The 16156-nt window shown below is 47.7% G+C and overlaps 1 protein-coding gene across 2 annotated transcripts; it reads left to right on the forward strand.

The window, feature by feature from the left end:
- The first annotated feature begins 1641 nt into the window (after positions 1–1641).
- On the forward strand, positions 1642–15570 carry LOC136473515 (BTB/POZ domain and ankyrin repeat-containing protein NPR3-like). 2 transcript variants are annotated; one of them, XM_066471160.1, is made up of 5 exons: positions 1642–2252; positions 10695–11463; positions 12342–12494; positions 12600–12828; positions 14752–15570. In XM_066471160.1, the coding sequence occupies exons 1-5, from the start codon at positions 1710–1712 to the stop codon at positions 15128–15130; spliced, it is 2073 nt and encodes a 690-aa protein (XP_066327257.1). In that variant the 5' UTR covers positions 1642–1709; the 3' UTR covers positions 15131–15570. The 2 variants fall into 2 exon arrangements, with proteins under 2 accessions (XP_066327257.1, XP_066327263.1); XM_066471166.1 differs by having other exon boundaries at positions 12399–12494.
- Positions 15571–16156: the final 586 nt, after the last annotated feature.

The following is a 16156-nucleotide window of genomic DNA, read 5'->3' on the forward strand; positions in this document are numbered from 1 at the left end:
GCTTGAACTACTTCAACAGTACCTTTCAGCGAACGAACACAATAAATCAGTATAAGCATTAACATAAGCCAAATTTCAGCGAAACAAATCCAAGGAATAGCACACCGGTCACCTGTGCAAGGAGGATGGTGGATGGATGCACAATTTTGAGATGAACGCTTGTGGCACCGGCATACTTAACATGAGTATCGTCTTGAGAACGCCTTTTCTTGGTCTCAAAGAAGGCGGGGTTTAGTGGTCGGTGGAATCTGATCGTTTTTCCGCCGTCCTCTAGAACCAAAGGATGGTGGAACGAGCGTCGTAGCAAATTGTGCGGCAGTAGTAAGCACGGCTGCAGCTCATTCACAACACACGAGCGTAAAAGCAGCAGCACATCGGCGAAAGTTTTCCCGTTCCCGTCGGCCGTCAAAAGTCGTCTCGTCGACCCCACAGGCCACAGGCCAAAGAAGATCAACGTCATCAGGATTCACTCAATCACTCCCCCATCCTGGAGAGCCCGAGCCCGAGCCCGAGCCCGATGCCCGACAGAGAGAGGCCCACAATTGGCTCTTTGCTTAGCCAAGATAACTATGGCAGTCGCAGGCATTAAGATCCCGTCCTTTTGCTTAAATAAGTACGTACTGTAGTAGCTTCCGCGATCGCAAACCTTCCGCCTGCTGATCGGTTGGTTTCTAAGCTGATAAGTTCAGCTGGTGTTGAATTGTTGCGAGAGAAAAACACTGTTGGTTCACTGATCCTTACATCGAACCAAACCAAACAACAGTACTTTCAGCCATGGCTTATAAGCCAAATTAGCCCAAACGAACAGGACGAAGATGTCGAATAGGTATGGAACCTTTTGCATGTAGCGCTACTTAAAGAACGAATGAGTCTTATATTTTGGATGTTGTTGTTGGAGATAGCATAAGGAGGATGGTGGATGAGTGCACAATTTTGAGATGAACTCACCGCCACCGCTTGTGGCACACTTAACTTGCATTGAGGGTCGTCTTGAGCAGTGATAAAAGAACCCCTTGGTTTAGTGGTCGGTGGAATCTGATCGCTTTTCCGCCGTCCTCTGGAACCAAAGGATGGTAGCGCTCGCGCGTCGTCGCAAATTGGCCGGCTGCAGCTCATTCACACGAGCATAAAAAGCAGCGGCACATCGACGAAAGTTTTCCTCGTTCTAGTCTGTCGTCAAAGTCGTCTCGTCGACCCCACAGGGCACAGGCCACGAAGACAAAAACGTCATCAGGATTCAGGATTCAGGTCCCGTCCAGGAGAGCCCGAGCCCGATGCCCGACAGGCAGGTCCACAATTGCAACAATCGATCGAGACCCGACGACGCCCCTGCCATGCCAAGGCAGGGTTTTCTTTGGCTCTTTGCTTAGGTGCTTGTCTAGTTTTCAAGAAAAATTCTCAAAAAGTTCGTATCGAATCTTAAGATATGTGTATAAAGCATTAAATGTAGATAGAAAAAAAACTAATTACACAATTTGGTTGAAAATTACGAGACAAACGTTTTAAGTCTAATTAGTTCATAATTGAACACTGATTATCAAATAAAAACGAAAATACTATTGTAGCGAAATTCCCAAAATTCACGAATTAAACACGGCCGCAGTCGCAGCCTCGCAAACGCACACGGCAAAGATTCGAGATCCCATCCTTTTGCTTCTATACTAGTAGTAGGAGGAGGAGGTAGTTCCCACAATCGCAATCATTGTTGGATGAATAGCTCCAACATCCGGCCGCCACCAATGGAGGCCGCCACCACTAGCTTCTTTTCCTCGCCGCCGCAGGCTGCCGCGGCCGCGCCGACCGGCGGCGACGCCGTCAGCCTTGACCGCCTAAGCACCAACCTCGAGCGTCTCCTAGACCCTTCGTTCCCCAACCGCGCCGACACCGAGATCGTTCTCGCCTCCGGCGGCTCGGGCGGCGAACCCGGCGCCGCCGCCATCGTCGGCGCGCACAGCTGCATCCTAGCAGCTAGGAGCTCCTTCTTCCTTCAGTATTTGTCCTCCATCCCCGCCGGTGAGAAGGCTCGGCTGAACCTCGCCGACATGGTCCCCGGCGGCCGCCACATCGGCCGGGACGCCCTCGTGGCTGTTCTTGGCTACCTGTACACTGGGCGCCTCAAGGTGCCGCCTGATCAGAAGTGTGTGGACGACACGTGCAGACACGAGGCGTGCCGGCCGGCCATAGACTTCGTCGTCGAGTCCACGTACGCCGCCTCAGGCTTCGACATCCCGGCGCTCGTCTCGCTCCTCCTGGTAATCAACGATACTACCTTTTTTATATAGCTAAGATAAGAAGAACTGTGCCTGGGCTAACTATTGAGCCCGCGGGCTAGCACAACATGGCCAGCTACGTTGTTATGTGTAATTAAAAAAAATACATATATATTTCAAAATCCGAACAGGTGGCTACTACCTTCGTTTTGTTCGAAGAGGGCTACTACTACCTTCTTGGCCCTGTTGGTTTCGCTAAAATTAAGCTTATGTTATGCTTATGCAGATTTGTTGTGAGAGAAAAATATTGTTCATTAATTAGAATGCGAATGTCATAGGATCCAGTAAATTTACATAACCAATTCTTTTAAGACAAAATTTGCATATACAAATGCTCCATTTGACAGAGATCCGACTCAAATTCCATAAATTTATTTACATAACTAATTCTTTTAAGACAAATTTAGCATAACAAAATGCTCCATTTGACAGAGATCTTTTTCTGAGCAAGAACAACGGGGGATGATGAGTCCCCACCATGTATCTGGTGGGTGGAGGGCCATGGCCCCAAGTTTCGGCTTGAGCCAATTACAAATTCAGGAGGAAGAAAAGGAAGGATTACATCCAAAAAATCGAGTTCCAAAAACTAGAGAGTAGAGGAGAGTTCCTATGAATACGACATTGCCATAGTTGCGCAGTGGTCTTGCAAGCCATCACGAGTCGGTCCACGCTGGGGGGAGCCTTCGGAACACCACATCATGATGGCGTTTCCACAGTTCCCAGCAGCAGAGAAGGATCAAAGACGATGCTGCCTTCTTTGGCGTTCCTTCGTGGGGCTTAGTGAACCATAGGTTTTCCACTATCCGGATGTCTTCAGCTCTCCACCCGATTCTAGCCCAGAATTGACGAGGAAGCCACGGTTCATCACTTCGTGCACCGACATATCTCCACCTTTGAAGTGACTATGAAGAGTTGGGAAGGTTGCAGCAAGGGTTGAGTCCAACGGCAGCCAGTGGTCCACCCAGAATGAATATGATTTACCATCTCCAAGTTTGATGTAGGAGATGCTGCGGTATGCTGGAAGTAGGTCTCTCAACGCCTCCCAGTGGTCGCTGGCGATCTCGCCCTGGAGGTCCACTAGCCGTATCTATTGTCTGGCCCATGTTGCCCAGGAAGAGTCCCCTGGGTGGTATAGACAGTGAATAAGCTTGAGCAGCAGGCATGCGTTCTGTGTATCTAGCCTCTTTATGCCGAGCCCCCCGTCTTCTTTCATGCTGCAAACCTTCTCCCACGTCACTAGGCATTTGGCTCCTGATGTTTTGTCTGCTCGACGTTTGGCGTCCAATGCCTCCTTCACTCTTACCTGCAAAGCAAGAGCTCCCATTGCATAGGTCGGCAAACCATCCAGGACCGCGTTGGTGAGGACCACTCTTCCAGCCGGGCTCAGCAGAGTCGCTTTCCATCCTGCCAAGTATCTGTCAACCTTTGCAATCAGCGAAGCAAACACCGAGATTCGTAGCTTGGTGTTCGACAGCGGGAGTCCAAGGTAGGTCTGCGGGAAGGTACCTTGCTGGCACTGCAAAATCTGCACCATATCTTGAGCTTGCGTTGCCTGGATGTGCATTGGCACAACTGTACTCTTGTGGAAGTTAATCTTCAGGCCGGTCGCTTGAGCACAATGGTCCAGACACATCTTCAGGTGACTGACATCGCTGCTCTCCACGCGGACGACAAGCAGTGTGTCATCTGCGTATTGCAGCACGGGGCAGGCTTGATTAGTTAGCGGATGTCTTATTCTGTTTCCCTCTGCCTTGATCAGAGTTTGCAGTACATTGGCCACGATCAGGGAGAGGTAGGGGGAGAGGGGGTCTCCCTGCCTTAGTCCTCTCTTGCACGAGATCCATGGACTTGGGCAGCCATTCACCAGCACCGCCAAGCGTGAAGACTTTAGGAGTGCTTGAATCCACTCACACCATCGGTTGGGGAAGCCTCGGCACTGCAGGACCGCTTCAAGGCAATCCCAATCCACTGAATCAAAGGCTTTTGCAAAGTCCAGTTTGAGGACCAAAGTAGGGGCCTTCCTCTGATAGCAGCACTGAATAAGCTCTATGGCGTAGATAAAATTTTCTGATATGGACCGGCCTCTGATGAACCCGGTTTGATCGACATCGATCAATTTCTGGATTTGCACTTGCAGCCTTGTCGTGAGTACCTTGACCGGGCAATTCTGGAGAGAGAACGGGCGGAAGGAGGATGGAGTCACCGCGCTCAGACATTTGGGAATCAAGACTATGTGAGCTCAGTTGATTCTTTGTAGGTCAACTCTGCCTGAGTGGAAAGCTTCAAGAAATTCCATGATCGCCGGCTTGACATTGTTCCAGGCTGCCTTGTAGAATCCTGGACCAACACCGTCTAGCCCTGGAGCGCTGTCTGCGCTTATATGCCGGACAACCTGCCATGCTTCTTCTTCCATGAACGCGGTAGTGAGGGCCTTGGCGTCAGCCCTCTGCCTGCCGCCGTAGATAGCGTCGAGGTTGAACGCCCACGTAGTATTATCCTTGCAGCCTAGGATGCCGGAGTAGTGCGCGGTGACCGCGGTCACCTTGCGTCGTAGGCGAACAGCGATTCGCTGCCCACCTCCAGCCGTTGGATTCTGTTGTTCCGTAGGCGCATGGACGCGCACGTGTTGGCATCCCCCTCCCGCAGCGCCTTGCACTTTCCCCTTTGCTTCCAACATGTTGCCTCTTCTTGGATAAGTAAGGCGGCCCGTTCGCGGCAAAGTGTTCGGAGTAGATGTTCTCCTGCAGACAGTGTCCGAAACTCTTCGAACAGATCAAGTAATAGGATAACAGAAGTGCAATTATGGAAAGTGGTGGGTTTGGATCGACGTTTACGTGACCAGACAGACGCCGCGTGCCGAAGAGCCTTGATCCGAGCCACTAGGATGCCAATTGCGTCCACCGTAGAGGTGGAGGCGCTCGCCCAGGCCGCGGTGACCACAGGCAGGAAGTCTTTATGTTTGAGCCAGGTGTTTTCAAACCTGAAGCAGTGGGGCTCTAGGATGGTGGTGGGGATCTGGATGAGTAACGGAATGTGATCCAAGGTGATACCTATTCTAGAGGTAAGTGAGGTATCCGGGAAGCTAGAGCTGAAAGAGTTGTTGAGGAACGCTCTATCCAGCTGGGCCAGAGTAGGGCGCTCCCTCTTGTTGCTCTAGGTTTAGCGACGGTCAAGCAGAGGGAGTTCGAGAAGGGCTAGAGAGTTGATGGTGGTGTTGAAGCGATCCGCAAGACCACTGTCAAAGCCGGGGGTATTCTTATCGCCTGGGGAATGAGTGAGATTGAAATCACCAACAAGCAATCAGGAGACAGAGTCATCCAGGGTGATGTTAGAGAGCTTAGCGAGGAACATGTTCGTGTCTTTGTGGTCAGCCGGGGTGTAGACATTAGTGACCGTGAACTTGAGGTCTGAGGAAGTAGACGTGAAAGGCGTGGTGAGTGTGAACAGGCCTTTGGCTGGGGGCCAGCCGTGAGCGTTGAGGGGTTCCAGGCCGTGATGATCCCCCCTCTTGATCCGTTGGCCGGGACGTCGTTGTGGGCCGAGAGATTGGAGGGGAGGAAGGACCTGGTTTTGTTCCGGTCTAGCCTATCAAGTTTGGTTTCCTGGAGGCAGGCAACGTGGGGGTAAGCACCACTAATGGAGTCACGGACGAGATCACACTTATCAGATTGTCCTAGCCCACGAACGTTCCAGGACAGAACATTGAACTCGAAGCGCTTTTGATTTATGGAAACTTGATTACAACGGATCGTCTGCAGCCACGCAGGGCAAGGCCATGACACACAGCTAGCACTAGGAACGGAGACATTGCATGGGGGTAGCCACACTCAAGCGTGGAGACGCGAATATCGTGGACATTGTCCTGCACACTGACATGCACTAAACTACCTAAGATTACAGGCACAAGATTACCTAAAACGACAACGAGATGGAGAAGCGCTTCACGGACAACTATGGCGCACCGAGAGCCGGCACGCTGGGGCAGCCGACTGCTGCCGGTCTTCATTGGGCACTGGTGTGGGCGACGGACACCGCCACGGCGTGGCGATCAGCGCAGGAGAGCCCGGCCGCCTTGGCAAGGTGACCAAGATCCAAGGCACCCAGGGGGTTCTTCCTCTTTAGCATCTTGCGCGAGAGCGGGTGATCACGATGGGGAAGCGCGGCAACGGCGGGAGCGGGAAAGCGTGGATGGGCTCCAAGATTCGGAGGAGGAAGCTCGGGAAGCGCATGATGTTTGGGTTGCCGTGGGCTGGGCCTCCGCCTCCCCCCTATTCAGAGGATGTCCATACAGATGATGTTGCTGACGGTCTTCGAGCTAGGTCGGAGCCTCCCAGAAGTCGTCTCTCGGGGCCCGAAGGAAGAAAGGGCGCAAACGCCCCATCTCATCGAGTTGCTCAGCTCTGGGCCAGATCTTGATGATCTCGATGCGGAACGCCGAGCCTAGGGATGTGGCCTCGCCTGGATTGCCCAGGAACTGGAGGTCCAGGAGCAGATCCGATGTCTCCCTGGCGATGACAACGCGGAGGCTGGAGTGGTCACCACGGAGACAATCTGGGTCGATTTCCACGACTTGGCCTAGGTCGTGGAAAGCTGTAGGGATCCCCTCCTTGGTCCAGTGCGCCTGATGATGAACCGGTTGGAGGTGTCTTCCGGGCGCTCCAGAGTGACATGGCCCCCATCGTGCTCGATCAGGCTCAGGTCAACCACTTCGTCACGGTCAGCCCTGGAGTCAAAGTGAAGCAGCATATGCCCCCTGGAGGACGGGAACATCAGGTAGTCGACCCGTTCCACTGCCTCCATGAGCGCCGCTCGGATGTAAGGGCCGGGGAAGGGTTGGACGTGGGCGCGTCCTCGCTTAGGGTGGCGTAGGCGAGTTTCCCCGCCCGTTCCATATCTCCGGGAGGCATCTAGAGGACGTGGTGGAGGCCACGCCCATCATAATCCGCCGGCCTGAGCGGGGACGCAACAGAGCGGAAGGGCGAGTCATCGGAGTCAACCTCCTCACTGTCGTCAGAGCTGGAGCTAGGGGACCCCGCGGCTCACCATCCTGGGCGGGATGTCGTCGTCGATGTCGTCCATGCCACGCCCACACGCCCAGGAGCTGAAGCCGCCGGAGCGGGCGCCGGTAGAGGCATAGGCAGAGGCGGGGAAGGCGGGGGGCGACCGGCCACCACCAGAAGTGCCCACATCTGGGACAAGCGCAAGCCGTGTGGGGGAGGAACTGCAGTGGACCACCATCAGGTATTAGAGGCTAGGGTTGGGCGGGAGGTGGGAGGGGCTGGCTGGGGTGGAGTTGGCGGCGTTCACGGTCCCAGCCGCGGTCTCGAAGGTAGTGAGGACTGGAGTTTGGGGTGGAGAGCACAGTGGCGGTGAGGGCTGAAGGGGGTGGAGTTCAGCTGGAAGTCAGGGGCGCTGGAACTAGAGGAGGCGATGAGGTTCACGGGGTCATAGGTAGGGTTCGGGAGCTCCGGGGTGGGCAATGGTGATGGTGGACGAGGACTGGTGGGTGGCGGAGTCATTGTGTCTGGGCGAGGGGAGTAAGGGACGGCATGGACCGGAACGCGTGAGGCCGAAACAGGCACGGTGGGTCGACAGCTGGGCCACTGGGTGGAGCGTGAGGGCATCCTACAGCAGCGCTCCATGTGGCCGGAGACACCGCAGCGGCTGCAGCGCACCAGGTCTCTGCGAGCTGCGATATGGTGGTCGGAGGCAAGGCACCGGAAGCAGGCAGAGGGTGGAGGCTTGAACTGCCTAGCAGGCATAGCCGGCATCGGGCATTTAGAGGGCGAGAGCACCGCTTCCAGGAACGTCTTCCGCCGAGGGGGAGTAACGCTGGCGCTGTTGAAGGAGGCAGGTATCGGTAATGTCTACGCCCCGGGAAGAGAGGGCTCGGTCACGGTCGGCAGGCGCAGCAGATACGCCGCGCGAGTCCCGATAGATTTTTAGGCAGGCGCGTGTCTCCATATATGGTAAGGAAGGCGCACTCCCTCTCTGGTAATTTCCCGAGTGAATGCGCAGCGGCGCTGGCAGGTGGAGTCAAGGCGGGCGCTCTCTCTCGCGCACGACAGTGGCCGCATCAACGGTCAAGTGAAGCGTGAGCTCGTGCAAACCACTGTGGATGACTCGTTGGAGAACGATGAACTTGGCCACCGAGGCGGAGCCAACGGCGGCGGAGAAGATGCCTGCCATGATCGGTCGCACGCGGAGCACGACCGGGGGGCGGTGAGGTGGTAGGACAAAATGATGAAAATGGTCCCCGGCTTAGGGACAATGATTCCAAGGAAAGTAGGGGAGGCGACGAGGTGGAAATCATGGAGGCGGCGCTCCTGGAAGGCTATACCTGGTCTGGGGAGGTTGTGGACGGCGACACTCTGGCGGTACATCTGTGGCTCAGGACAAGGCTCCTTCAAGCTGGGAATCGCGACGCTGACATGGCCATCGGCGGCGGTGTCCTTGGGCTCTGTGGTTAGTTTTAGCTGTAAGGGGGTGGCTGGCTGCGACAGGGAGAGCGCAGGTGGCTTCGCCGGCTAGCTAGGTGTCTCCGGCGTTGGGGCGCAGGTGGCTTCGCCGGCTAGGGGCGCTCGGGGGGGCTCTTGGGGGGTTCACTCATCCGCGAACTCTCTCTAGATTCAAGAGGTGGAGTAGGGTCCCATTTGATAGAGATCTGACTCGTATTCCATAAATTTATTACATAACCAATTCTTTTAAGACAAATTTTGCATAAGAAAATGCTCCATTTTGACAGAGCTACGACTCAAATTCCATAAATTTACTGGAGCTTGGTATTTATGACTCCAAGAATTTTTGTATGGAGAACTCAAGATGTGTTAGGAGCGTTTAGATAATTGTTTATAGTTGGAACTAGATACAAATATTTAAATTATTGTATTTTAATGTACAAACTATGGATCTAAGATCTAGAGCTAGAACTGTGTCAATCGGACCCAAATTGAGTCCGATTTCTCTACACATATGGTCACCTGCCCACATGCCATCCCACCGTTTGAGCACGGTTGGAGTCTATGGCCCTGTTCGCTTCTCTTATAATCCGTACTTTTTAGCTTGTTTTTTCAGCCGGAAAAGTGTTTTTCTCTCACAACAAATCAGCCGGAACAGTGTTTCAGCTTGTTTTTTTAGCGAAGCGAACGGGGCCTATGTAATCAAACAGTTTAACTCATATATCTAGGGTTTGGATCCTTAATATATAGTAGCATGCTAAAAATAAACAAACATAAATCTAAACAAGATGAGCTAATGGAATAGCTTTCCACGTATTCTCAAAAAAAAAAATAGCTTTCCACGTCAGCAGTGGCAAATCTAGGAACCTTTTGGAGCTAGCTTGAGTGATCTTTACTGCACAAAACTATTTACTTTAAAAAAACAACACGTTTAAACTTTGTATAAGGTAACTCCAATCGTTCTAAATTATTCTTTTTTAAGTATATAACTTTTGATGTGTACTTGAATATACATTATGTCTAGAAACATATAGTGGCAGATCAAGAAATGAGGCAAGAGCGGGCTAAATAATAATACGCTAAAAATCTTACTAGCCCTACGCTAATATACCATATAAATAACGAAATCAATTCAAATCGCTACCAGAAATACGTAAAAATATTGTAAAACCTTACAAAATATATTTGTATCTTAGCCTCATACTCCTCTGTCCCTTTATTAGAGTCGTTTTGGCTTCTGACAAGTTACAGCAGAGATGAAATGGGGACAGAGAGAGGGTCTAGGTACACTGCACAAGCTGTGAACGTGGACACAAGTACCGGCTGGCACAGCGACACACAAAGCAGGACAGAGGGATTATGTCCTACGATATGAAATATTGCAAATTATGTGATTAATAAGAACTAGATATTGGCATTCATTCATAAAAAATCTAGTCAACGATTAATCAAGATTACTTGCTAGTCATGGGGTGGCAGTGTCTCTAGTGTCTAGGATAACACTACACTTAGCCACCCAAACAAAAAGATAAACCAACAAGGCACGAACTCTAATGAAGTTTTCCTGTTCCGATTGATAGTCAGAAGAATTGATGAGTTTTCAATAGTTCAAGGTTTTATGGCTTCATTGACATTTGTTCTGAAATTTTAATATTAACACTATTATCTTCCTTCTTAGTATAATGATATAGGAGTATATGCAACTCTCCTGCGTGTTCGAGAAAAAAGCATAGTGTCCATTTCCTTACTTGTACATAGGAAAAAGTGTTATTAGCCATGGCATATGGCAAGGTCCAAAAGTGGCTTCTTACATGTCATCTATATGATCATCTGAAATCAGAATCAGATATAAAAGTGGTTGTGCGTTAATACTTCTTGTCTAGAGACACTACCTTGGTACAATGATATTACAAAATTCCTCCATCGAAAATAGTTCAATTCTAACTTTGCGGTTCTCATGTTGCAGCGACGACTGTCTGGCATCGTTGACATAGCTTTCTATGAGGATATAATGCCGATTATTCGTGTTGCTTCCAAATGTCAGCTTTCACACTTGCTCGGTCAGTGTATTCGAACGGTTGCGTACTCGACTCTGGATGACAATTTCCTTGAGAAGGAGCTTGCAGGTGATATTTACAATGACATCAAGAAATTTCGCCGATCCTTGACTATAGATGAATTAGATGCTTCCATTGTGGATGCTGAGCATGAGAAGAGGGTTACAGACATTCACAAGGCCCTGGATTCTGGTAATGTTGACCTTGTTTCCATGCTCTTAAAACAGTATGGAGTCACCTTGGATGAGGCATTAGCCATACACTATGCTGCGACCTACTGTGAGCCCAAAGTGTTGCAAGAATTGCTAAAACTGGACCACGCCTATGTGAATATGAAGAATAGTGGTGGATATACACCACTACATATGGCTTGCATGAGGCTAGAACCAGACATCATCGTTTCACTCTTGGAGAAGGGAGCCTCTGTACTGGAATGGACACAAGATGGACGTGATGCTCTTACTATCTGCAAGAGATTAACAAGACATCAGAAAGATGTTAACAGAGAGTTGAAGAAGGGTAAGGAAATAAGCAAGCCTTATTTGTGTATCAACATATTGGAGGAAACCAAGAGGACCTTCACCTTGGACCAGGTCTCTTTAGAGGAGGCAATTGTCAGGGTCACACCTTTGCGTCCTGATAATTTTCTCATGAGGCTTCTAGATTTGGAATGTAGAGGTTAGCTTATACTCTGTCCGATTTTGAGTTACATATCATGTCATTTTGCTATAGTTTGTTGTAGTTAATTACTCACCCATTTTGATATACCAGTAAGTAATCTGTAGGGACATTTGGTTGAGAATAATGCCTTGAAAGCTAAAAAATGGCATCTGTTTTTGGTCCAGGAGAAAAAAGTTTTAGTTACTCTAGATAAAGGTCAAAGCTAAGTTAATTCTAGCGTAAACTTTAGTGGGTTTCTTTTTTGTTCTGATTGGATCAGCTAACATATGACAATATTGTTCAGGTAGTCTTCCTTCAATTTTTTCTTTGCTAGACATGTTTGCCCCTAGCTAATTTTTTATACTTCGTTTTTAAGGTCCGACGGAGTAAGAAGTACACCGATACATTAACTATAGTGATTTAACTTTATTATACTGTATATGACTTAAATTTTGCAAGCTGGTGTTTTCTCCCTGACAAAATTGGTGCTTTTGACTTATCTTGATTCTTGAATAGTTGAATTTAGTATGTTTAGCTCAGTAGAATGAAAATTCAGAACATTATAACTTTATTAGTCCCTAACATGTGACCCTTGCATTGCATCATACATGCCATTGACTAGTAAAGTCACAATTCTTGAGTCACCACTCCTTTGAGTTTAATATCCTGACTGAATTATTCCATCTTGATGAATCGAAATGTAATGCGTAACTGGCTTAGTTTGTCGTAATGTTCTCAATATGCTATGTAGATCTTATTGGCTATATTCTTCGAGCATCAGAAGCATATATAAAGAATCATTGATTTAAATATTTCTCTTGTCTGCTTCTGTCCCCTTCCAGCTTGAAACTAAATTAGGACATTTGTTCTCAAGTTTATATTGCATGTTTATGCAGTTACGTTTGCAAAACTATTCTTCCCTTCAGTAGCCCAGCTTTTCATGCGCATAGCAGGAGCTGAGTTTGCTGGGTCTAAACTGAAGGATGTTGGTTTAAATGAGTCCTTGGACTGGAGGTTTCGCGAACGTTTTGATGCCTTATCAAGGACAGGTTTGTCAATTCCTATCACGCCACTTTGACATAATCATGCATTTTGTACTAAAATTCTACAACAGTTACGCTAGCTGCAGTCTGTTTCATATTTGTGTTATGCAGTGGAGCTAGGGAGACGGTACTTCCCAAGTTGTTCTGACGTTCTTGATAAGTTCCTCACCGAAGAATCAGCTCTGGCCTTGCTGGGGAATAGCACGCCAGAGGAGGACCAAGTGAGGATGCACTTCTATGAACTCAGAAACGAGGTACGGAAGGCCTTCGACAAAGATACCGCCAGTGAAGTCATAAATTCAACGGTGCTTGCTACAGTACTCCGATTACTTTATAAGAGGTAAGATCTTAAACAAATGTCAGCCATTGATTTTTATAATGCAAGCAAACATTAAGTAATTAATAAATAGTTAAAATATTTAGAAAAGAAAAAAGAAAAAATCTGACAATGACACGGTAGGCTTCCTTCCTTGTGAAGGAGATGCCACCTTTCTTATCCTGCGTTACACACGAATCGTCATGAGCCTGGAGTACTCCATGCCCGTGGCCGCTATTAATGTTGAGCGTGAACCAATCTATGATCACAGCCACGATCATAGGCGATAGTAGGACCGGATCGGTCAGTGGCTCTATGGATAGTCATCTATGGAAACCTCTTAGAGATTTATTTTGTATTCCCTTCTTTTTCACATCCACTCTGCATGCTTGTACATATGTCGCATTATAAAAATACATATGTCGCATTATAAAAATGTTGCAACTCTCATTAGACCTATACCTGTATATCACATTCGAAAGAATTACAACTCATGTTGATGTAACACTAATGTTGGGATAAATTATTACTCCATGGAGATCCATCAATTAAAAAAATGTTGCATGGCACATTGAAAACCATACGTACATATCCATATGGTATGCATGTTAGATCTCATAGATAGATATTTTGCCTAATATTTTGCTTATTTTTTCTATTTCTAAAAACAATATATTTTTTTGGCAATACCTCCAGGAGGTAATAATATGTAATAATAGCTATCTAGTCTATGGTCCACAATTAGGTCCACAATTATTTTTGAAGTACTGTAGCAAAATCCAACTTCAACAGCATCTTCATTTTCACTACCAAGGTATGAAGGAGTAGATGACAACAAACCTATGCATGGGAAAAAGGAAGCAATCACCATAAACTTCTGTAGTTTAACTGCGATCTGCTTAGCACACATGACTTGCAAAGAAGCTGGGGAGGGTGGTGTTTGAACTCTGCCACACGATGCCACTGGTGGCAATCACCATAAACTATTCGGCTGCCTAATTAAGCTCTATAACCAAAATGAAGCTCTGCCACCAGTGGTTTTGTAGTCATCCTACCTGTCTTACATGTTTGTGCGCAGTAAGCTAAGGCCTTGTTTGAAACCAAAAAAAAAAAAGAATATCAAAGGATTTCTTTGAGAAATTTTCCTTTTGATGCCTTTTGGTATTTTGGAACAAAGGACTGAGCAACAACAAATCCTACAGCTTGCTCTGTAAAAACTTTGGAGCAATTCCAACATGTGGTTCAGCAGGTAAAAAGAAATTTGGTCAGCAACCAGCCTTACTGGGGTTTCTGTAATTTTTTCTTGATATGTTTACTAGTTACTACTCGGTTCAACCTCATGAAAAACTTTTTTATCAACCTCTCTCTTCAAGTTTGTGTTTTTCTTGCACCCTATTGCTAAGGACGTCAATTGTATCCTAGGGTCAGAACCCATGGGTACCAAACCAGATGGCCTCAGGTGTGGATCTGTTTTTTTGGTCCACAGGGGCGGTGAGTCAGAACCTGATTATTATTATTTCTTCCTGCAGTACCACGAGTCTTCCTAAGCACATGTTCTGGCTCAGTGTCACAATTCATAGCCCAATAGCCCTTGCCCACCCTACACTGCTCTATCTTCCTTCTATGTAGTTGATAGAGATTTGTGTTGCTATGCAGTATGCACCGATTCGCTAGGAATGTAGTCTTATGAAAAGTGAGAAACTGATGTTAGTTGTGTCACTGTTAGTTGTTACAATCAATTAGTAGGACTACAAATTGATGTTATGCATGATTCGCTGTTGACTTGAATGAAATATGTGGATTACTTGAGCTGTAGCTTCTACTTTTCAAGTGGTTATCAAATTCTTTTTTCTCCTTGAGTATATGTCCTATAATCTGATTCTTGTTTCACTGTCTGCCGTCAGCTACTGATACGCATTAGTGATAATGAACCTGTCCATTTTTCAGGGGAATGTTGAATTTGGGTACTAACCCGTCACAGGCTGAAGGTGCAGCTGATTCTTCTAATGCACATGCACCGCCCTCTGGCCTCTCTATCCAAGCTTCCAGTACCAGTACAGCCTCAAGGCAACTAGAATCACAAAGTATTGATGTTGCAGTAGATGATAATGTTGGTGTTGGGTCTAAAAGAAAACTGAAGTCTCCAGTATGGGATGAATTTAAAAGAGTTAAAACAGGGGATGATTGGTTTGCTATATGCATGTGGTGTCAGCAACGACTTAAAGCATGCTCGAAAAATGGGACCAAACACTTGCATCGCCACCTAAAAATTTGTCAGTCTAGACAGGCAACCAAAGGCCTTAACCAGTCCACTTTGAAAAATTAAGATTGGGTGCACTAAACTTTTGTTTCAACAATTGTGACATACTCCATGGCTGAGATGCTGGATGGGAAGTTGCACACTCAACTCTATTTGCTTTGTCAAGAACTTTTGTAATAATGTACTTTGTTCTAGTTGGTTTGTACTTTTGTTATCGACTTTATGCCTTGTTGGCTTGGCACGGTGCTGCCATTCAGAAATTTCTCTCCCCTAGTTGGTTTGTACTTCTGTTATCCTTGGTTTGCTTAGTTAGCCCTGTCGCTGGAGTGCCGTTGGGCTGGGCCTCTCCTTGTTCCTCCGCTATAGCCTGCTTGTTCTAGGACGACTGCCTAGGTGTGGCTCGTTTTGGTTTGAGGTAATCTCCTATTACCGTTTGTATGAACTATCTGCTTCGTCTTAACGAAATATGTGCCTCGTGGCACGGGTCGACAAAAATTCAAGACCAAGGAGTACTAGCTTGAATGTCATGTCAGAGAAAAGTCCGTTGTCGGTTAACTATACGTGACAGCTTTCGATCCTCTTCGTTCTTTTGGCAACATATTTATCTCTCCAGGTGTAGGATCAAGGTGGCCGATCAGACCGAGGGTAAATAGTCATTTCTAAAACAAATCTTAAATCTTAGCAGGAAACAAATGATAATTAAACTAACGGCCAGATAACGAATTCACCCCTTCTATTACAATACTAGCACCCTAGGCACAAGATAAGCAAAGTGGCCACTAGGGAGACTAGCATGAGTTCCTACACAAGTCTAGTATGTAAGGTCAAGCAACCTAGCAACTAGAGCAACAAGCAAACCAGAGAGCTCCTACCCGTATTAGTGATCAAAAGAAAAGCAACAAGCTACACTAGTACACAGTGGCGGAGCTTGCATCAAAACCAAGAGGGGGCCATTTCGTAGATGACCAACGAACAAGCAGCTAACCTTATGACGGTCAGTGAGAGCAGAGTTGAATTGAGAGATGTATAGACGTATAGTAGAGTAGCAGATCAACTAGATTTTTACTAAGCACGTGGACTAGTGGCTGAGTC

Source organism: Miscanthus floridulus, chromosome 1 (genome assembly GCF_019320115.1).
Source record: "Miscanthus floridulus cultivar M001 chromosome 1, ASM1932011v1, whole genome shotgun sequence".
NCBI classification, from domain to species: domain Eukaryota; kingdom Viridiplantae; phylum Streptophyta; class Magnoliopsida; order Poales; family Poaceae; genus Miscanthus; species Miscanthus floridulus.